This window comes from Saccostrea cucullata, unplaced genomic scaffold (genome assembly GCF_032062105.1).
Source record: "Saccostrea cucullata isolate Sc308-1 unplaced genomic scaffold, CSIRO_AGI_Scuc_v1 ctg100, whole genome shotgun sequence".
Lineage (NCBI taxonomy): Eukaryota > Metazoa > Mollusca > Bivalvia > Ostreida > Ostreidae > Saccostrea > Saccostrea cuccullata.
The window spans coordinates 339,398-358,297 of record NW_026932392.1 but is presented as its reverse complement, the minus strand read 5'-3'; the positions used below and the strand labels follow the sequence as shown (position 1 = coordinate 358,297).

The following is an 18,900-nucleotide window of genomic DNA, read 5'->3' as shown; positions in this document are numbered from 1 at the left end:
CATAAGGAAGACCCCTATTTATTTTGAGATCAAAGGATCAACGGTCAAGGTCGTAAATTTATACATTCTGTGTGTTGATACCCTGGATCTTTGACACGTGATAATGCCTATATTTTCTGCAGAGGAGGATATCCTGCATGGTGCGGTGCAAAATGTAGAAAAATAATTATCCTTCTGTCATTCGCAGCTGTAGCATATTCAGAACAATTTTCACTTGTTGAACAATTTTCAATTTTTGTCCTCCGCTTTCGCGAAAGCGAGGGGACACTAAATCTCATTCGTCTGTCCGTCTAGCTGTCCGTCAGTCTGTCCGTCCGTCACAAAAACTTTAACCTTGCCCATAACTTTTGATTCAGTGGAGCTATGACTTTCATATTTCATATGTGTATTCCTTGTGACAAGATCTTTCTTTGAGTACCATCATATTTGACCTTTTGACCTTGACCTTGGAGTTTGACCCACTTTTACAAAAAATTCCAAACTTTTACTTTGTCCATAACTTTTGAATGGTAGGTACTAGGACTTTCATATTTCACATATATACTATTTGTAACAAGACCTTTTATTGGATACCAACAACTTTGACCTTTTGACGGTGACCTTGGAGATTTCCATACTTATGAAAAAACTTTAACTTTGACCATAACTTTTGAATGGTAAGGGCTAGGGCTTTCATACTTCATATATTTAATTCTTGTGAGAAGACCTTTCATCGAATACGAAGAACTTTGCCCCTTGGAACTTGGACTTTGAACTACTTTTCAAAAAATTTGACCTTGGCCACAACTTTTGAACAATAGATACCAGGACTTTCATATTTCACATATGTATTCTTTGTGGCAAAACCTTTCATTTGATATCAACAACCTTGACCTTTTGACCTTGACGGATACCCTATATTAAATTTGATATTGATTTAAAGAAGAGGCCATGAACATACTAATTACCATTTTCTGAGAGACTGTAGGCAAATACGAAAAAAACTCCCATATTCATGACTGGTTTTCTTAATTTTTCATTGAAAATGACAGTTTAAGATACAGTTTTTCATGTTGTTTACCTACAAATTATGCCCCAAACACCTTATTTGACCAAGCTAAAGTTGTAAAGCATCAATAAAGGAATTTATTTCTCAAGTTTGATAAATCTGTAGGCACCTTTCATTTACTAGATCTTGACCTTAATAATTATTTTACTGAACTAATAGAAAAAAAAAAAAAATTTCATAACCACGAAGAGGCGGTCTTTATGCTGTATACTGTATACTAATCATGTGATCAAGTTTGAGCCAATCAGAGAGCTTGGAATAAATGATATTAAAATGATGTATGTTTTTTATATATGTTTAATATATATAAAGTTGCTTATCATTTACTATCGAAAAAACGACAGGTCGCTTTTTTTTAAAACATCGCATAAAAACGTACTCTACACAGTTCGTGTTTTACATTCTTAAAGTGAAATACATTTTTGAATATAGGTGATGCATGTGTCTGGTTTCATTTATATTTTATGCAGCCAATATTTACTTGAGGAATTGAAGTTAAAAGGTTATCGTTTTAGTTTGATTTTCATCCGACTATAAGTTTTCAAAATATTCTCGTCTAGATCGCCCCGCCATTTAGACGCATGAAAAATCTTTCACATGTATATCGAAGCAGTTAGATGATCAAGACTCATTTCCATTGTTTACTTTATTTTTTTCCAGGGCGACAATTGATGGTTACATCAATGTTTTCTTGTATTATTTTTAAATAAGTATACTTTTCAATATTGTCGGGTTTGTGATACAGAAATACAGAACACATGTAGGAAATCCACGCAGACGAATTTGGAGTTGGCATGGCCATGGATATTAAGAAAATTTTGTGTAAGTCAGCGAATAATCGTTAAAAAGATTATTATAGGATATCGAGGAATTCAAAAAATACCAATGTCTTTAATGAACATCAGTGGAGTTCTAGGAAATGTCCTTACTGACTCCTGGATGCAAAGATACAGTACCTGGCCATAAGTGAGTCATAATTTTATTTTTACGCTATATATTTCATTGAAAAACCTATTTTTATAAAAACTTGTTGTGAAGTCAATTTTAGCTCAATTTTTATGATTTTTTCACTGAAAAATGCAGAATTATTCAAATTTTCTTATCTTAGATGATAAACAAAAGGATTCTTAAACCATTTAGAATAAATTATAAAATATTGTCAAGACAAAATTTTCAAACCTCAAATTATTATGATTTCTTAACAAATTGAAGTCTTAAAATTTTTGTTTTGCACTTGACCTGTGATTTCTCGGTAATGCATAAAGATAAAACTTTTTGAAATAATGTGAAGAAACTACAACAAATTCTGCATTTTATGGTGTTTTAGACATTTAAAAGAAACAACAAATGAGACTGTAATAATATTTTAGAAAAATGCGTTTTTCAATGAAATATATAGTGGAAAAATAAAATTATGACTCACTTATGGCCAAGTACTGTAAGCCAAGTCCAAGTCCCAGCTTGGTCTACGGATATCCACAGCCTACTAGTGATCTCAGCTTTTACTCATCACGGATGATTTTGAGTCAAATGCTGACCTTTTTTCATACTATTTGTTAGGCCATTATTTACACACTGCAGCTGGTGGTATAATCAACAAAAATGTTTGATAATTTTTGCTAAAAAACTCAGAAGTTAGGCTCAATTTTGAACATAATTAAAATGTCCTGTTATCTGTTCGTTTTTTTTGGGGGAAATTTTTACAAGCATGATCATGGATTAGACTTTCCATTGGTCATGTAATTTTGATTATAATATTTTATATGACCCAATGCTATAGTGCATGAAATTGGTATAAAAGTATAAAAAGTAGTATGCGTTCATTGCCATATATAGTTCTAACTTGTATAGCTACAGAAGTGAGAAAAAAAGGAATGTCACTCAAGATCGAAACACTTTTTTTTCAGATTTAGTAATGCTGTTGTCCCAATGTCAAGCTGGCAGACACAAGGTATAAACAAGCCCTTGTCCCAGCCAACAAATGTTGAAAGAAATTTTAGAAGTTGGCATTTTATTTTATTGTTCTTTTTATGCATATGAAATCTTATTTAATTTTTGATAGTATAGAACTCTGGAAACAATGATGGAAACATATAAGAGTTGGCATCTAAACCCACGACATAAGGATTGGACAGGTAAGCAGGAAAACATTTACAGATAAGATTTATACATTTTCTTTTATTTATAAAAGGTTTCTGAATTAATTTGTATCTTTATATCATAATAAGTCAAACCTCTCAAGCTCGCTTTGATCAAGGAAAAAAGAGAGAGAAAAATGCACTGAACCAAACTTCTAAGTGTTGCATACAATAAATAATTTCTTTAATTCATGGTTAATGATGCCTATTTCAATTCGATGTTGGATAAATTTCATGTAAGTATCTTGTCAGAATTTTAAGCAAAGTGTCAAGGAAATGATGTACCCTCAAAATGAAAATTCACGTAAAATAATCTCTATGGAGTAAGACCATCACTCGCTCAAATTACTCTACCCCTGAATAGGAGATTGATCCATCTGATGCCACACCTACTGCCTAGATCTTTCTAAACCGTTGAAATTGTGTGGAGGGGGGGGGGGTTGGTATTCCTTTTAATAAACTAAATGTGTTCAATGGGATTCAGATCCGGAAATCTGGCAGTGCATCATCACACAGATTTGGTCTTTTGGTCAAAGCTGTTGATCACTAAATTTTCGCGATTGTCATTATTGTAAATTGTCATTTACTCTTTATTAGCGAGACTTTATTTTCACAAATTGTTGTTACTTCTCTATAAAATCTTAAGAAATACTATTATACGTGAGAATGACATTTTTGCAAGCTCACTGTCTTGCGTAATTACGCGAAAATAAAGTTCTCGGGAATAAAAAGTGATTTACCGTATCCTTGGACGTTTAGCACGTAAGTGTACTGCTTTAAGGATGATTCAGACCATCAGACTGATATAAGACTGCCACGAGCACCGAATCCTATCATTAAGATTTTCATATGATTGAATTTTTTAAAAATTGATAATGATCACAAAATATACTAATTACACAAAACACGTGTCGCAAAGTACAGATTTATTGTTTTTAAGCTTCGTCACTGGTTTTCATCGGTAATATTTGATTTTCTTTGAACAATTGTTGAGAAGAAATGAGTCTTTATAGAATGGTATCATACCATTCTATAAAGTTGTTTTTAAATAAATACAATAATTAGAGTTAACACTTAGAAGTTTTGTTAAGTGTATGAGGATTCGATATTAGGTGAGATTACTTAGAGATTAAGTGGTTGGGAATTTCACTTCAATATATCAATGGTGTTTGAGATTTTAGTACTGTGTGAGATACCGAAGTTCAGCTGTAATTTTAAAATAACTTGATAGCAGATTTGTCTTGCAAGAGAAATGCACAATTTTCTTTGCAGCTCACCTGAGCAAAAAAAGCTCAAGTAAGTTTTCTGATCAACTTGGCCAATTTTAACCAAACTTGCCAAAAAGCAGCTTTAGGTGAAAGGAATTCAAGTTTGTTCAAATGAAGGGACACCCCCTCATTCAAGGGGAGATACAATTCAGGAATAGTGAAAATTTGATGGCTGTCACAACAGCCGTCGTGCTCTGTTCAGTCAGACACAACAAGATTTTTTATCTATTTACAATTTGTTTATCTATAAATAAAATCAGTATAAACAATATTTACAACATTTTTACTGCTATTATTTACAATAAATACGACTTAATTCTCTATTAATGCATCATATCCTGGTGTTGGCTCAGCCACATCCACTCAGACACACCCCGTTTCACGACGGACTCCTGCCAACTGGCTCCCAGTGGGTATCCTGGTCTGGTTAAGGTTATCACCAAACACATATGGTAAAATTATATGAGGATTACATCAGGAATCTTTAAATTAAAATAACATTTACGAGTCAACATGTATACAGGAAATTTAAAAAAAAAATCTTTTCAAGAACCATTAAGACAGGAAAGATGAGACTCATGTGGAATCAGCATCTGGTAGTGTAGATTTAAATTTGTTCAAATCATGACCCCCAGGGGTTGAGGGTGGGGCCACAATGGCCGATCAAGTTTATGTAGGAAATAGGAAAAATCTTTAAAAATCTTCTTCTCAAGATCCATTGAGACTGAGGAAAGATGAAACTCATGTGGAATTATGCTCTGGTAGTGTAGATTCAAATTTCTTCAAATCATGACCCCCGGGGGTAGGGCAGGGCCACGATGGCCGATCAAAGTTTTACATAGGAATATATAGGAAAAATCTTTCAAAATCTTCTTATCAAGAACCATTGTGACAGGAAAAGTGAAACTGGTGTGAAATCAGCCTCAAGAAATATGATTCAAATTTGTTCAAATCATGACCCCCTGTGTTATAGTGGGGCCGCAATGGCTGATCAAAGTTTTACATAGGAATATATAGAAAAAATATTAAAAAATCTTCTCAAGATTCATTTAGACAGGAAAGATGAAACTCATGTGAAATCAGCCTCAGGTAGTGTAGATTCAAGTTTGTTCAAATCATGACCTCTGGGGGTAGGGTGGGGCCACAATGGCCAATCAAAGTTTTGCATAGGAACACGTAGGTATTAATCTTTTAAAATCTTCTTCTCATGTACTGCAAAAGCCATGATTAGTGATATTTATATGGAAGCATCCTCAGATAGTGTAGATTCTAGTTTGTTCAAATCATAACCCCGGGGGGTAGGGTGGGGCCACAATGGGGGGATCCAAATTTTGCATTAAAATATATTTTTAAAAAATGTTCTTCTCAAATAGCAAAGCCATGCTTAGTCATATTTATATAGAAGCATCGGACACGAGTAGTATAGAATTAAATTTATTCAAATCATAACCCCCAAGGGTAGGATGGGGTCTCAATGGTGGATTAAAGCATCTTCATGTATTGAAAATTTGTTCAAATCATGATCCTTTGGGGTAGGGAGGGAAACAATGGGGGAATCAAATTCAAATTATTATGAAGTAATATATACAAACAAAATGTAAAAAAAAAATCTTTAAACCCTTTTTCTCAAGAACAGCAAAGTTAAATGCTGTATTGATATGGAGGCATTCTCAAGTAGTATTAAAATTCAAGGCCCCCCCCCCCCCCCAAACTTTTCAATTCTGATCTGATTTGTGCTTTTTCCTAGCCAATGCGCTCAGGTGAGCAATGTGGCCCCTGGGCCTCTTGTCCAAATCATGATGGCAGGTGATGGGTAGGGAGTACAACAGACTCAAAGGGTTAAAAATGCCATAATTAATCAATACAAATATAAATACAAATATTTATTGGCACAAACACAATTACAATAATTGGCAAAGGCACATCATCAATTGTTCATCATATATAAACAATAATCTGGTATAGAATGTAAGGCTATACATAATCATAGATAAATTGTACATCATTTGTAAAATAATTATGTTATGCAGTCATTTCTAGATGTAATACATTTTTTAATAAATGAGTTTGTTATTTTCAGTACTTCTGGACAATGGCTATTAAAGCAAAGTTTAACTTTTTGAGTATTAGACATATTTAATGTTTTATCATGGAAAAAATTCATCAAATTCCTTTCAAAAGTTAACCTATGATTATTGTATTTATGGCAGATGAAGAGAAAATGAAATTCATCTTCAACCTCCCCTGTGTTACATATATTACAAATTCTTTTATCTGTGGGTATAGAAAAATGTCTTCCTTTTTCTATGGCAAGGTTATGGGCACTAAGTCTCAATCTGCTAATATTTGATCTGTCTGTTTTCTTTTTTAATATATCAGTGTATCCGCATCGCTTGAAATTATTAAAAACAACTTGATAAAATTTTAGTTTCGATGAATTATGAATCTTTGCATATTCCTCTTTAATCTGAGATTCCTCTGACTCTAACCCCTGCTTTTATATTGTGACTTGGGCAGTCCAAGTCACAATATAAAAGCAGGGGTCTTATGTTTTATTCTTTGTTTTATGCTTCTCAGAAGTGGTTTTATTGAATTTTCTTTTTTAGTAATGAATGAAAATTGTAACTTGTTGAAAAGTGAAAAAATATTTTTAGTCCATGAGTTTGTTTTGACTGTTGTTTTATAGATTTTAAATGCTAAAGTATTCTTGGAAGTAATAAGATGGTTCCAAAATTTTATACTTGAAAACTGTATTCTTGTCCACAGGGGTTGTCTACCTAAATCTGCTCTGCAAGGAGCATTAGTAGTTTTACAATATGTACTCCTAAAATTTCCTTAATAAACTTCAATTTTTCAATTATAGAATTTTCACCATTGTTATTATAAATACCCAAGATCTCAGAGCAATAAAGAAGAACTGGTGTTATAATTGAGTCAAAAAGTTTTTCCAAAAGTTTACGTGGATTATCCAAACCAATAGTTTTCTTTATTTAATCTTAAAATGTGCTTTTCTGGCCTTTTCCATAAGTACTGACATTGCTAAGTTTAGATTTCCATTGCATTTCAAAGTTAATCCAAGATAACAAAATTTTGAAACTGTTTGAAGGACATTTCCATTATATGTAAACTCATTCATGCAAAATTTACCATTTGAGTTAAAAATAAGAACTTTAGACTTCTCCACATTAACCTGTAGTTTCCAGTTAGAACAATATGTTTCAAGGATGTTCAAACAATTTTGTAACCCAGTTTTACTTTCAGATAATAAAACAATATCATCAGCATATAATAAGCAATTTACAGAGATTTCACCAATTTTAACAGGATCACAATTGCCCGTTTTAAGTTCATCAACAATACCATTAATAAAAATGTTAAAAAGAGATGGGCTTAAAATATCGCCTTGCTTAACATCACATTCAGATGTGAATGTTATACTGAGACCATTAGTAAACTTAATCTTAGTTTTTGTATTTTCATACATTGAAAATATAATATTGAACATATTGGTATGTATATTGGATTTCAGAAGTTTATAATAAAGTTCAACCCTCCATATAGTGTCAAAGGCTTTACGGAGATCAATGAAAGCCGCATAAACCTTTTGCTTTCTGTTTTTGTAATAATCGGTTATAGTCTTAATTGTAAAAATATGATCTGATGTTCTGCTTTTCTCTTTAAAACCAATTTGATTTTCACTAATAAGTGATGTGTCCTTAATAAAATCTAGCAATCTGAAATGAATAATCCTATTGAAAAGCTTTCCCAAGTTTGATGTTATAGATATACCTCTATAATTACAGGGATCAAGTTTGTTAACAGATTTAAGTAAGAGCACAAGAATACTTTCATTCCATAAAGTAGGAAATTGTCCCGAGTTTAAAATAAAGTTTAACAGTTTTTGTAGTGGTTTCAGTAATACACTGCCTCCATTTTTTAGCATTTCATTTGAAATAAGATCCATGGATATACTTTTACCTTGCTTTAGATTTTTTATGGCATTCATTATTTCGTGAGTTGTAATAGGGGGACTAACATCATTCTCTAGTTTCTGTTTTAAAACATTAAACTGTTCCGAAATGAATTTGTGGAAATCATTCTGATTGCTATTTGCAGTATTCAGTGTTTTGAAGTACTGGTAAAATATTTCACAGGGAAGATCCGGAGAGTTGTTATGCATATTCTGCATTTTATCTAGTTTGTTCAACATTTTCCAAAATGTTTTGGGATTTGTATCAAGATTGTTGTTAATTTCAAGACAAATTTTTTGTTTGTATGATTTTTCTTCATGTTTACATAGCCTTCTATATTTAGACCTATATGTGTAAAAGAGTTTTCTATATTGACCATTGAAAGGATATTGATTTACTAACTTTTCATATTGTTTTACTGTGTTTCGAAGATCAGTACATGACTCAGTAAACCATACATATGGAGGCATCCTTGGTTAGTGTAGATTCAAGTATTCAAGATTGCTCAAAACATAGTCCCCTTCCTTAGCCAGTGTTCAGGTGAGCAATGTGGCCTACGTGCCTCTTGTTTAAGAAAAAATCTTTAAAAATCTTCTTCTCAAGAACCATTGTTCCAATTATGTCCTCTGGATGTAGGGTGGGCCACAATAGGGAATCCTTGTAGCTTTAAATTGAAAATATATGGGAAAAATCTTTGAAAATCTTCTCAAGAAAAACTGGGCCAGAAAAGCTGAAACTTATGTGGAAACATCCTGGGGCAGAATTCAAAATAGTTCAAAGCATGACCCCCTGGGTTTAGGTCGGGTGATACAAGATTCACATTGAAATTTTTAGGAAAAATCTTTAAAAATCTTCTTCTCAAGAACCATTGGGCCAGAAAAGTTTAAAACTTAGTGTGGAAGCATCCGGGGGAAATGTAGATTCTAAATTGTTCAAATAATGACCTGTGGGGGCAGGGTGGGGCCACAATACGGAATCCAAGTGTTACATTGAAATATAAGGGGGGGGGGGGGGGGGGGAGAATTAAAATCTTCTTATGAACCTTAGGGTAAGAAGCATTCTGGGATAGTGTATGGTAAATCACTATATTTTCACAACATTTTATTTTTGCCAGAGAGCTATATTATTTATAAGCCAAACAAAATTTTCGCAAGTTACGTTTTTTGTTGTATATAATCGTTACCGATACACTTTTACACGAGAATGTATTTTTTGCGAGCAGACATAATTGCATGATAATGCAAAAATAAAGTTCTTGCGAATAAATAGTGATTTACAGTATATTTTAATTTGTCCCAATTATGAGCCCTGGGGGTAGGTTGGGGCCACAGTAAGTATTACAAGGGGGGAATCTGGTAAATAACAGCATGGCCATTGCTACTCAGGTGAGCAATGTGGCTCATGGGCCTCTTCTTTTTCTTATCTATAGTGCTCAGGTGAGCGATGTGGCCCCAAGGCAACTTTTTAATATTAGAAACATTTTCTCTTGCAGGTAAACATATGATTCTTGCTACAGGAGAGGTTAAACTAAGTGGTAAATCAAAAATTGTGTCAGTAAAATGTCACTACGATACAGTTGGAGGCCTGGCTAATAACATAGCTGATTGGACTTCCTTTTTCATTGTATGGTGGAGTGCCAAACATATGGCTAGTGATAAACCCAGGTGGCCTAAACCATCTGATGATTTCAAAATGATTGGAGGTAAGGAGATCATCATTTTTAACTCGGAATCTTCTGGTCAGAGACCAGAGGAGCTTATTATGCAATACAGTAAAACTCGCTTAGTATGAACTCGGATATTGTGAATTCACGGATATAGCAAAGTTAACTTGGATCCCCAGCTATATAGATTTAATGAATTCCTTATACTGATATAACTAATTACGGATATAGCGAAGTAACTTCATAGGTACCAGTTGAAAAGTTGGTCCAAATTACCTGAAAAGACCTCTGGTCACTACCAACAATCTTCCCGCCATTTGTATTCGCTCTTCAGCCTCCTGAGGAACGTAAAGTCTAAAGTGGTGACTAATCACCCAACACTGTCATTGTCTTGGGGGTGACTAATGACCCAAAACTGGTAACAAACTCCCCTTCTTCTTTTAAGAAAGAAAACTGCCATCTATCCCTGTGGCAGCAATATAACCAAAAGTCAACTAAATACTGTCTTTGCAAACTTAACATATATACACTATTTACAAAGTTTCCTGGAGATGCTTTACTGTCTCAAGCACTTGTTTACCCAAACACCATTTTGTAGTGCTTTGAGTAAATTCAGACATGATGCCCCTTTCTTTGTCAAACAGTCAGCCAGCTGATTTTCGCTCTCTATCCATTTTACGTCAGTGATTGTTTTTTGCTGGATCAACTCTCTAATACTGGTAATTTCCATTCTCAACCTTTTTTCTGAAACTTGCTTGGTCGATTCAATTGCATCTTGGAGAGAGTGACAGTCTGTTACACAAATAATGGGTAAGTTTGGTCCATTGGTCAATTCCCCATAAAGTGAAGCCAAGTACATTCCAGTGTCAATGGCATCAGCCATTGCTAGCGTCTCTGCCGCAACTGTTCTTCTTGCTACTCTCCTGATTCTTTTTGACTGCCAGGTTAAGGGTGAGAAGAGCCCATTAGATCCAAAGAGAGCAATAAAATGTCCACCTTGACTTCCTCCATCAGGCAAGTTCCCAAGGGACGCGTCACAAAATATCACAAGCTTCATATTGCTTTGCTGTCCAAGATTTTGAAATTTCAGGGTAACCTTCTCTGACTTGATTCTTCTGATGATCTTGTTTGCCTCAATCAAAGTCTGAACATTAGCCCTTTTGAAGTTCGAAGCTAGATTGGATGCATCAAAAATGACATCTGGTCGACTTTGTCGTGCTGTCCATAGTATCTGCCCAATTTTTGACTGAAGGCTTTCTTTTTCTGTTAATGTTAGTGCAGCCTCTCTATCTACAAGACGACTCTTATCAACAGGGATGAACTGAATGTTCTTCTGATAGTTATACTGGCTAAGTTCAATACCTTTCTCATGTTTGGACAATTCGATTCCTACATATGAAAAGGAACTGTTTTCATCACCATCTTCCTTTCCAACAAGAAAAGTTTTTCTTATTTCCTTGATCACCTTGTTCTCGAATTCCGCTGATCCTCCCCATAAGAAGTCATCTACATGACAAGCAAGGATGCCATCTACTCTTTGGTCACCATTCTTCCAAAAGAAAACTGCTGGATCAGATTTAGAAACCTCTGCACCACTGCCAATAAGCACTTCTTTGACCCTGTTGTACCAGCTTAGAGAAGCATCAGACAGCCCATACACACATTTACGCAGTTGCCATACTACACTTTTACAACCAGCTTCTGGTGGCGGCCTGACATAAATCTTGCGTCCAATTTCTGAACCTTGAAGAAATGCTGTCTTAATGTCCATAGTGTGAACGCTCCAGTTTCTCTGAGCCAATACAGTTAAGACAAGTCTGACAGAATCTGAACCACAAGTTGGCGAGTCTTTTGGAATGTCTTCTCTGTCTACTTCTTCAAATCCCCGAGCTACAAGTCTGGCTTTGTGTTTTATTCCTTCATCCGTGTCTTTGAGGCTACAAATCCACCTTGTTGAAATACATTTTTGGCCAATGTCCTTCTCCTCAACATGCACATTGTTGTTTTTCCAAGACAAAAGTTCCTTTCGTTTAGCTTGTTCGAAACACACATCAGTCAAGACCATCACGTCTTCACTATCACAAATCTCTAAATCCTGGACTTTTTCCATATCAACTGAAATTTTAGCTCCTTTGTGAGACTCTGGCTCCAAATAATGCAGGTTGTACCAATGTTTGTTGTTTCCCGTTGCTTTACCAGCTCATCCAATGACTTTTGCAACACAGCTTTCCCCATTCTGTGAATCTTGGTACTTGATAACTTGTCCTTTCCATTGTTGGTTATTGGTCTCATTATGTTCGCTGTCAACTCCACCAATCTGTTCATCCAAGTTATCTTGTTCCACTTCAGAGTCACTGTTTTCTTCTATGCAATTATCTCTTTCCTCCTGTTGTGCTATCACTTTGTCTCCTTTGGGTTCATCTGTAGTGTCTTCCATGACTGTGTTTGTTTTTCTGATTCTACACTGATGAACACGAACACAAATTCCACCATGTCTTACAAAGATAACTGAACCGTCTTGCCCTATAACTACACCTGGGCCTTTCCACTTTTCACTATCTGGCCGTTTGTAGTAAACCTGATCACCATTCTGGTACTGATCACCACTTGATCGTGTTTGTTTCCTCAATGCTCTTCGGATTCTTTCAGAACACTCGCTTTTTGTGAAAGCTGCTCTAGAGGAGTGTAGTGCCTCGATGTGTTTCCCAACCACTGTACTCATAGTAGTACCTTCCAGAGCTGGTGGTCTGTCGATTAGCACACTAGGAAGATTGGGGTTACGTCCATATACCAGTTGATACGGGCTAAAACCATGCACATTGTGTAGAGCATTTTTAGCCATAAGTGCCCAGTTTAATGCTGTCTCCCATTCACAGTCATTCTCAGCTCTTAATTTCTGGAGAATTTCAGTCAGAGTTCTATTATGACGCTCCAATAAACCATTACTCCATGGACTGTACGCAGCCGTCGTCTTCACTTCCATATTGAAATTTTCTGCCATGTCACGAACTTCTTCATTATTGAATTCACCGCCATTATCGCTATACAGACATTTTGGGGCTCCGTGTTTTGATAACCAACACTCAAAGAATTTTTTCACAAATTCTGATGACTTTTTTGATTTCATGATGCTCCCGGCACTAAAACGAGTGAATTCATCGATGACATGCAAGTACCACAGTCCTGGTTCCAATTCGTGAAGGTCCACAGCTTCAGTCTCATTGAAGTCTGTTGCTAACGGCAATCCTACAACAGGTCTCGCTACTGGTCTTTTGTACTTAACGCAAGTTTCACAACTTTCACATACAGACTGTAATGACTCCATCGTTTCTTAGTCCGTTGTCCCAGCACTTTTCAATAACTGAGCCAGTCTTTCTTGCGTTGCATGTCCAAACTGTTTGTGGAGCTTCATCACTACTTTTTTCTTTTTAGCTTTGTTCATGTTTTCTGTGACTTCTAGAATTTCCTCTTTCAATGAGCTGTCCTCGTTTGTAGACGAATCTTTCAGAATTCTTACACAGTAATGTCCACTTGTAGTGAATTCCAGATTAAACATACTTGCTCTGTCATTTTTTAAGTCCAGAACTGTTTCTGCCTTTTTCAGTGATGATTTACTCAATAAAAGAGGGATGTCAGCTTTTACAACTTCTGTTTCTATGTTGCATTTTGTTTTCCCAATGACAGCTGGTATTGTGGCGCGTTGGAACGAGTAGACTATTTTTCCATCTCCAAACTTGAATGCCTGACGACTTGTGACTATTGGTATTTTCTCATGCGTTTCCTTACAAAACAAATCAAACCATTTCTCTCCACACACTGTACGGGTGCAAGCTGTATCAATGACTGCCGCTCCTAAAGTCTCTAAGATGAAAATCTCATTCATCGTTGGTTGATCTTTAGTAAGTAAAGTAACATTGCAATCCTCAACCGTGTCCGAGTCACATTCTGCCAACTGCACAGAAGCTCTTTTCTCTGGACGGTCTTTTGCCCAGTGAAACACACTCTGACATATTGCACACTTAGTTCTTTTACCAAACTTGTTTAGGGGATTTGTCCCTTTTTGCTTGTTGTTTAGTTTCTTCTGTTGTGTGAAAAATACAGGCTCTTGTTTAATCGTAATGACTGGGTTATCAGTTTTCACATCTGAACTAGAACTCACACTTTCACCAAAAATCCTTTGTAATGCCGACTTCATAGCTTTGTACTTGAGGTCTGTGCATGCAGTTAATGCTAACTGTCTTTCTTGTATCGAAAGTCCTGCATTGTCCAAGATTTTAAAGGCAAGAACTGCCTCAGGGAGTGCCATGTCAAATTTTTTGGCCTTGTTGTATAGTTTATCAAACTCAACAATGTAGTCAGATATTTGCATATTTTCTGTTCTCTTAAACACATCAAAGTTTTTATAGGCCTCATATGCCTTGTCTTTATCATCTCGAAGAAAAACTTTATCTAATTGTGTCATTAGTTTCTTCATACCGTCTTCTTTTCCTAATTCCTCCACTGGAAGCTCCATTGCTGTTTCTCTAGCATTTCCAGTCAGGGACAATGACACAGCCAGGGCTCGTTTTTCTTTCTACCAGTTGCCACACTGCAACTTCGTTTTTCCATGTTTCATAGGTCATGATCAAATGCTGGAGGGTTCTTGAAGCTATTAGCCATGTTTTTTTTCTCTGCTTACACGCTCTGCTACCATGAAAAGTTGGTCCAAATTACCTGAAAAGACCTCTGGTCACTACCAACAATCTTCCCGCCATTTGTATTCGCTCTTCAGCCTCCTGAGGAACGTAAAGTCTAAAGTGGTGACTAATCACCCAACACTGTCATTGTCTTGGGGGTGACTAATGACCCAAAACTGGTAACACCAGTGACTTCATTATAACCGAGTTTTACTGTAGTCATGTAATTGTCATCTGTCTGTCTAGCTGTCTGTCCATCCATCTGTAAACTTTTCACAGTTTAACTTCTTCTCAAGAGCCATTAGGCCAATTTTCACCAAATTCCAAATTATATTCTCTCGTTGAGTATAACCTGGTTTGGGTTAGTATACGCTTTGTAATCCGGGGGGCGCAAAGTTTCATTAAATATGTAAATAAAACAAAGAGTGGTCAGCTTTTTATTAGCTCACCTGAGTTGAAAGCTTAATGAGCTTTTCTAATCACCTGTCTGTCATTCATCTGCCTATCTTTAAACTTTTCACATTTTCAACTTAAATTCTTCTACTCGGATAAAGAACCACTTGTGGGCCAATTTTACCATAAATTTTCTGAAAGCAATGCAGATTTTGTAGCAATTTGGGCTATATTGACTGTTGATATCAGACTTGATATCTTAGTGGTAGAGGACCTGACCAGTAATGCAGGATACTTAGGTTTGATTCTTGATCCAGCCATGTGTTTTCTTTATGCATACTCCAATCCAACCATACATTTTGTGACCAGTAGAGGGGGGGGGGGGGGGCTTGTTCAGGTTATTTGTAAATTGTGTATACTATAATTCCAGACAGGGCCTGAGAAATAGTGTCTTCAAGGTTGAAGACTGTTTGAGGAAGGAGAATTGTAGCAGTTCAGATCCACGGATCTCAATGTATATTTTCATATTTTCAGTATTAAGGTAGTCCAATCCTCAGGTTTATAAAATTAGCAATTAAGTAATCAAAAATACTTATAAAAGTATCTCTGAATCCACAAAGTTATGTAAATTTATGCACAGTATTTCTTTAAAGTTAAAGATTAAATTTAATCATATTACTGTAAATGTATTATATTTAGCGTGTACGATATTTAGCGGAAAGTGGTTTTTAAACAAGTTAGCGTTGATTTGATTTAGCGCATTTCTTGATATTCTTATTTATGTATCATTGTTTAAGACATTTAGCGATGTACTTGAATTAGCGGAAGTATCTTTCCGCCAAAAGCGCTGAAAAGAATACACCGCCAAATGTAATATGTTTACAGTATATAGGGAAAATTGTCAGATCTCCAATATTTTTGCAGAAAAAGCGAATTGAGATACATGTATCTATGGCACGCCAAATTCACAAAAATGAGATAAACCTAGTTTCACAATTGATAAACTAGGTTTATCGACTGTAAACTATAGTTTACAAACCGTAAACTATAGTTAAAGATTCGTTAAGTATAGTTAACGATTTGTTAAGTATAGTTTTCATCTGTAAAACTATATTTAACGAATGTTAACTATAGTTTACGAATGATTATCTAAGTTTATCTGTCTGTAATTAAAGGTTAACAATAGATTTTGTTGATAAACATAGATTCACATTTGTAAACTATAGTTTACAATCGTAAACTATAGTTAAGAGTTGTTCATCATAGTTTCACAAATCATGAAACTATATTTATCAGATCGTTAACTATAGTTAACTATAGTTTACAAATCGTGAAACTGTATTTATCAGATAATCTATGTTTTGCAATCGCAAATGATTGTTTTCGGTGTTAAGTATTGTTTACGGCTGTGAAACATAGATTATTGCGTTAACTATGGTTTACAGATGTAAAATATAGATTAACGTTGTTAACTATAGTTTACAGTCCGTAAACTATAGTTTACAACCGATAAACCTAGTTTATCGACTGTGAAACTATGATTATCTCATTTTTGTGAATTTGGTGTGCCATATGTATCAGCAATGCATTTTCTAATTGCAAATTGATCAACAAATATATATTAGGTTAAAAAACGATAGGTATCCAGGCACTCAGAGAAATTGTCATTATTTTTATACTTATTTGGTATTTTTTGTCTTCTATTTTCGTCATGTATTCTATAATGCATAGTGTAAAAGGCTTTTGCTATTATTGCAAGACACCACAAATCACTTCTCATTTCATATCTAAGGCTGGATTCAAGAAAACCTTATTTCTTTAAAACTGTATATTTTTTTTCTCCTTTTATAGGGTACAAATGTAAACTTTTATATAACCTTTTCTAAGACTTCCAAAGACCTTGAATCTTATAAAGATGAATAAAATGAAAATTGTTGCATGAAAAAATTTCATTTTCAAGCTTCGTTTTGATGCATTTCAAATTTAATATTAATTTTTGGAGTTATCCTTCCTGGCTGAGGATCGGATATCCTTAAAATACATGTAAAAGTTTGTGTGGTAATTGAATATCATAGTCTCAAAGTACAATATCATGAACTGATAAACATATATAAAAATATAAATGCTAATCATCAAACTCTGGTATCTCAAAATTCAAAATTTATAAATTAAATTGAACTGCCGGGGGTATTTTTTGCAAAGAATGTCAAAGGTCAAGGTCGAGTGGATTATAATGCTGGACATGTTTTATGACAAACAATGCACATATGCTACATAGCATAGTTTTACTTCTTCAATATAAGAATATGCTGTATATCAGTACTAAGAAATAAAATTTTGAAAAGTAGGTCAAATGTTAAGGTCAAGAGTCACAAGATTGATAATCATAAAATTTTTAAAAGCTACAGTGCCAAGCAATATTAGTGCAAAATATCAAATCCATCACTCTTACAGTTTTCAAAATATACTAGGATGTGACAGACAGAAAGACTGGCAGCCAGATGCCATGTAAAGTGATATCATTTGGGACCAATGTATTAAATTAGTTTAATTGTCTGTATTGCAGGTGCAGGGTATCTGGATTATGATAAAATGGGTTTAACTAACATAAGATGGCAACCCAGGAGAGATCTTATAAAAGAAGTTAAGCCTCATATATTGTGTGCTGCAGAAAATCAGGGTGGAGACCATAAATTAGAAAAAATGCATAAATGTGAGTGTGTATTTTTAAGCCATTCATTGATTCTAATAAATATATACTATTACCACTTTTAAAAAATAAATGCAAAAAGAAATAATGAGGCACATTTCTAAGCTTTAAAGCAAAAATTTGTAAAAACATGGTGAATTTTTTTTTGCTCACCTGAGCTGAAGGCTGAAGTGAACTTTTCTGATTAAAATTTGTCCATTGTCTGTTGTTGTTGTCGCCGTCGTCGTAAACTTTTCACATTTTTCCTCTTCATCTCAAGAACTAAAGGGCCAATTTCAACCAAACTTGCCATAAAGTATCCTTGGATAAAGGGGATTCAAGTTTATTCAAATGAAGGGTAGCCCTCTTCCAGGGGGAGATACTAACAAATAACTGAAAAAAAAGTGGCATCTTTTAAAAATTAATATCTTCTTCTCAAGAACCACTGGTCCAGGAAAGATGAAACTCATGTGGACACAAACTTTGGTGGTGTAGATTCAAGTTTAGGAAAACAGGAAAATTTCTTTAAAAATCTTATTCTAAAGAACCACTGGGCCTGGAAAGATAAAACTCACATGGAAGCATCCTCAGGTAGTGTAGATTCAAGTTTGTTCAAAACTAGGGCTGTGTATTGAGCTAAAAATTTCGATACGATACAATATTTTTTAAAGCGATATGTGATATATTGGATTTTAAAACAAGTCCATCAAAAAAGGCATATTAATCATTTAATGCATGGATTTCATAAAAAAATTTAGTGTTTTATTACCCATTTCAAAGTTCTTATCCCATAGCCAGTAAATAAAACACTTCCAATCGAAACTTTTAATGACTGTAAAATCAACATGTTAAAATGAAATTGTTATGTAATTTATAATAGCAATAAAAACTGTTTTATTTCTTTTATAAATCTATAATTATTGATAAGTTTTAATTTAAAAAAGTTAAATTTAATCTCTGCTGATTAAAATTCTCATCTTTTTAGCAGAATTAGAAGAAAAACTGCATATCCAATACACATTGGAAGTAATTTTTCGATATGATATTTTTCTTG

At 34.5% G+C, this 18,900-nt stretch overlaps 1 protein-coding gene across 1 annotated transcript in view; it reads left to right on the top strand.

Moving 5' to 3' along the window:
* The first annotated feature begins 1,785 nt into the window (after positions 1-1,785).
* Positions 1,786-18,900, top strand: part of LOC134235013 (uncharacterized) — a 40,834-nt gene continuing 23,719 nt past the window's right edge. Inside the window, exons 1-5 of the mRNA XM_062717097.1 lie at positions 1,786-1,870; positions 2,956-2,999; positions 3,111-3,183; positions 9,918-10,127; positions 17,724-17,870. Coding sequence (XP_062573081.1) covers positions 1,843-1,870; positions 2,956-2,999; positions 3,111-3,183; positions 9,918-10,127; positions 17,724-17,870 — 502 coding nt within the window. The 5' untranslated portion in view covers positions 1,786-1,842. The remainder of the gene's footprint in view (positions 1,871-2,955; positions 3,000-3,110; positions 3,184-9,917; positions 10,128-17,723; positions 17,871-18,900) is intronic.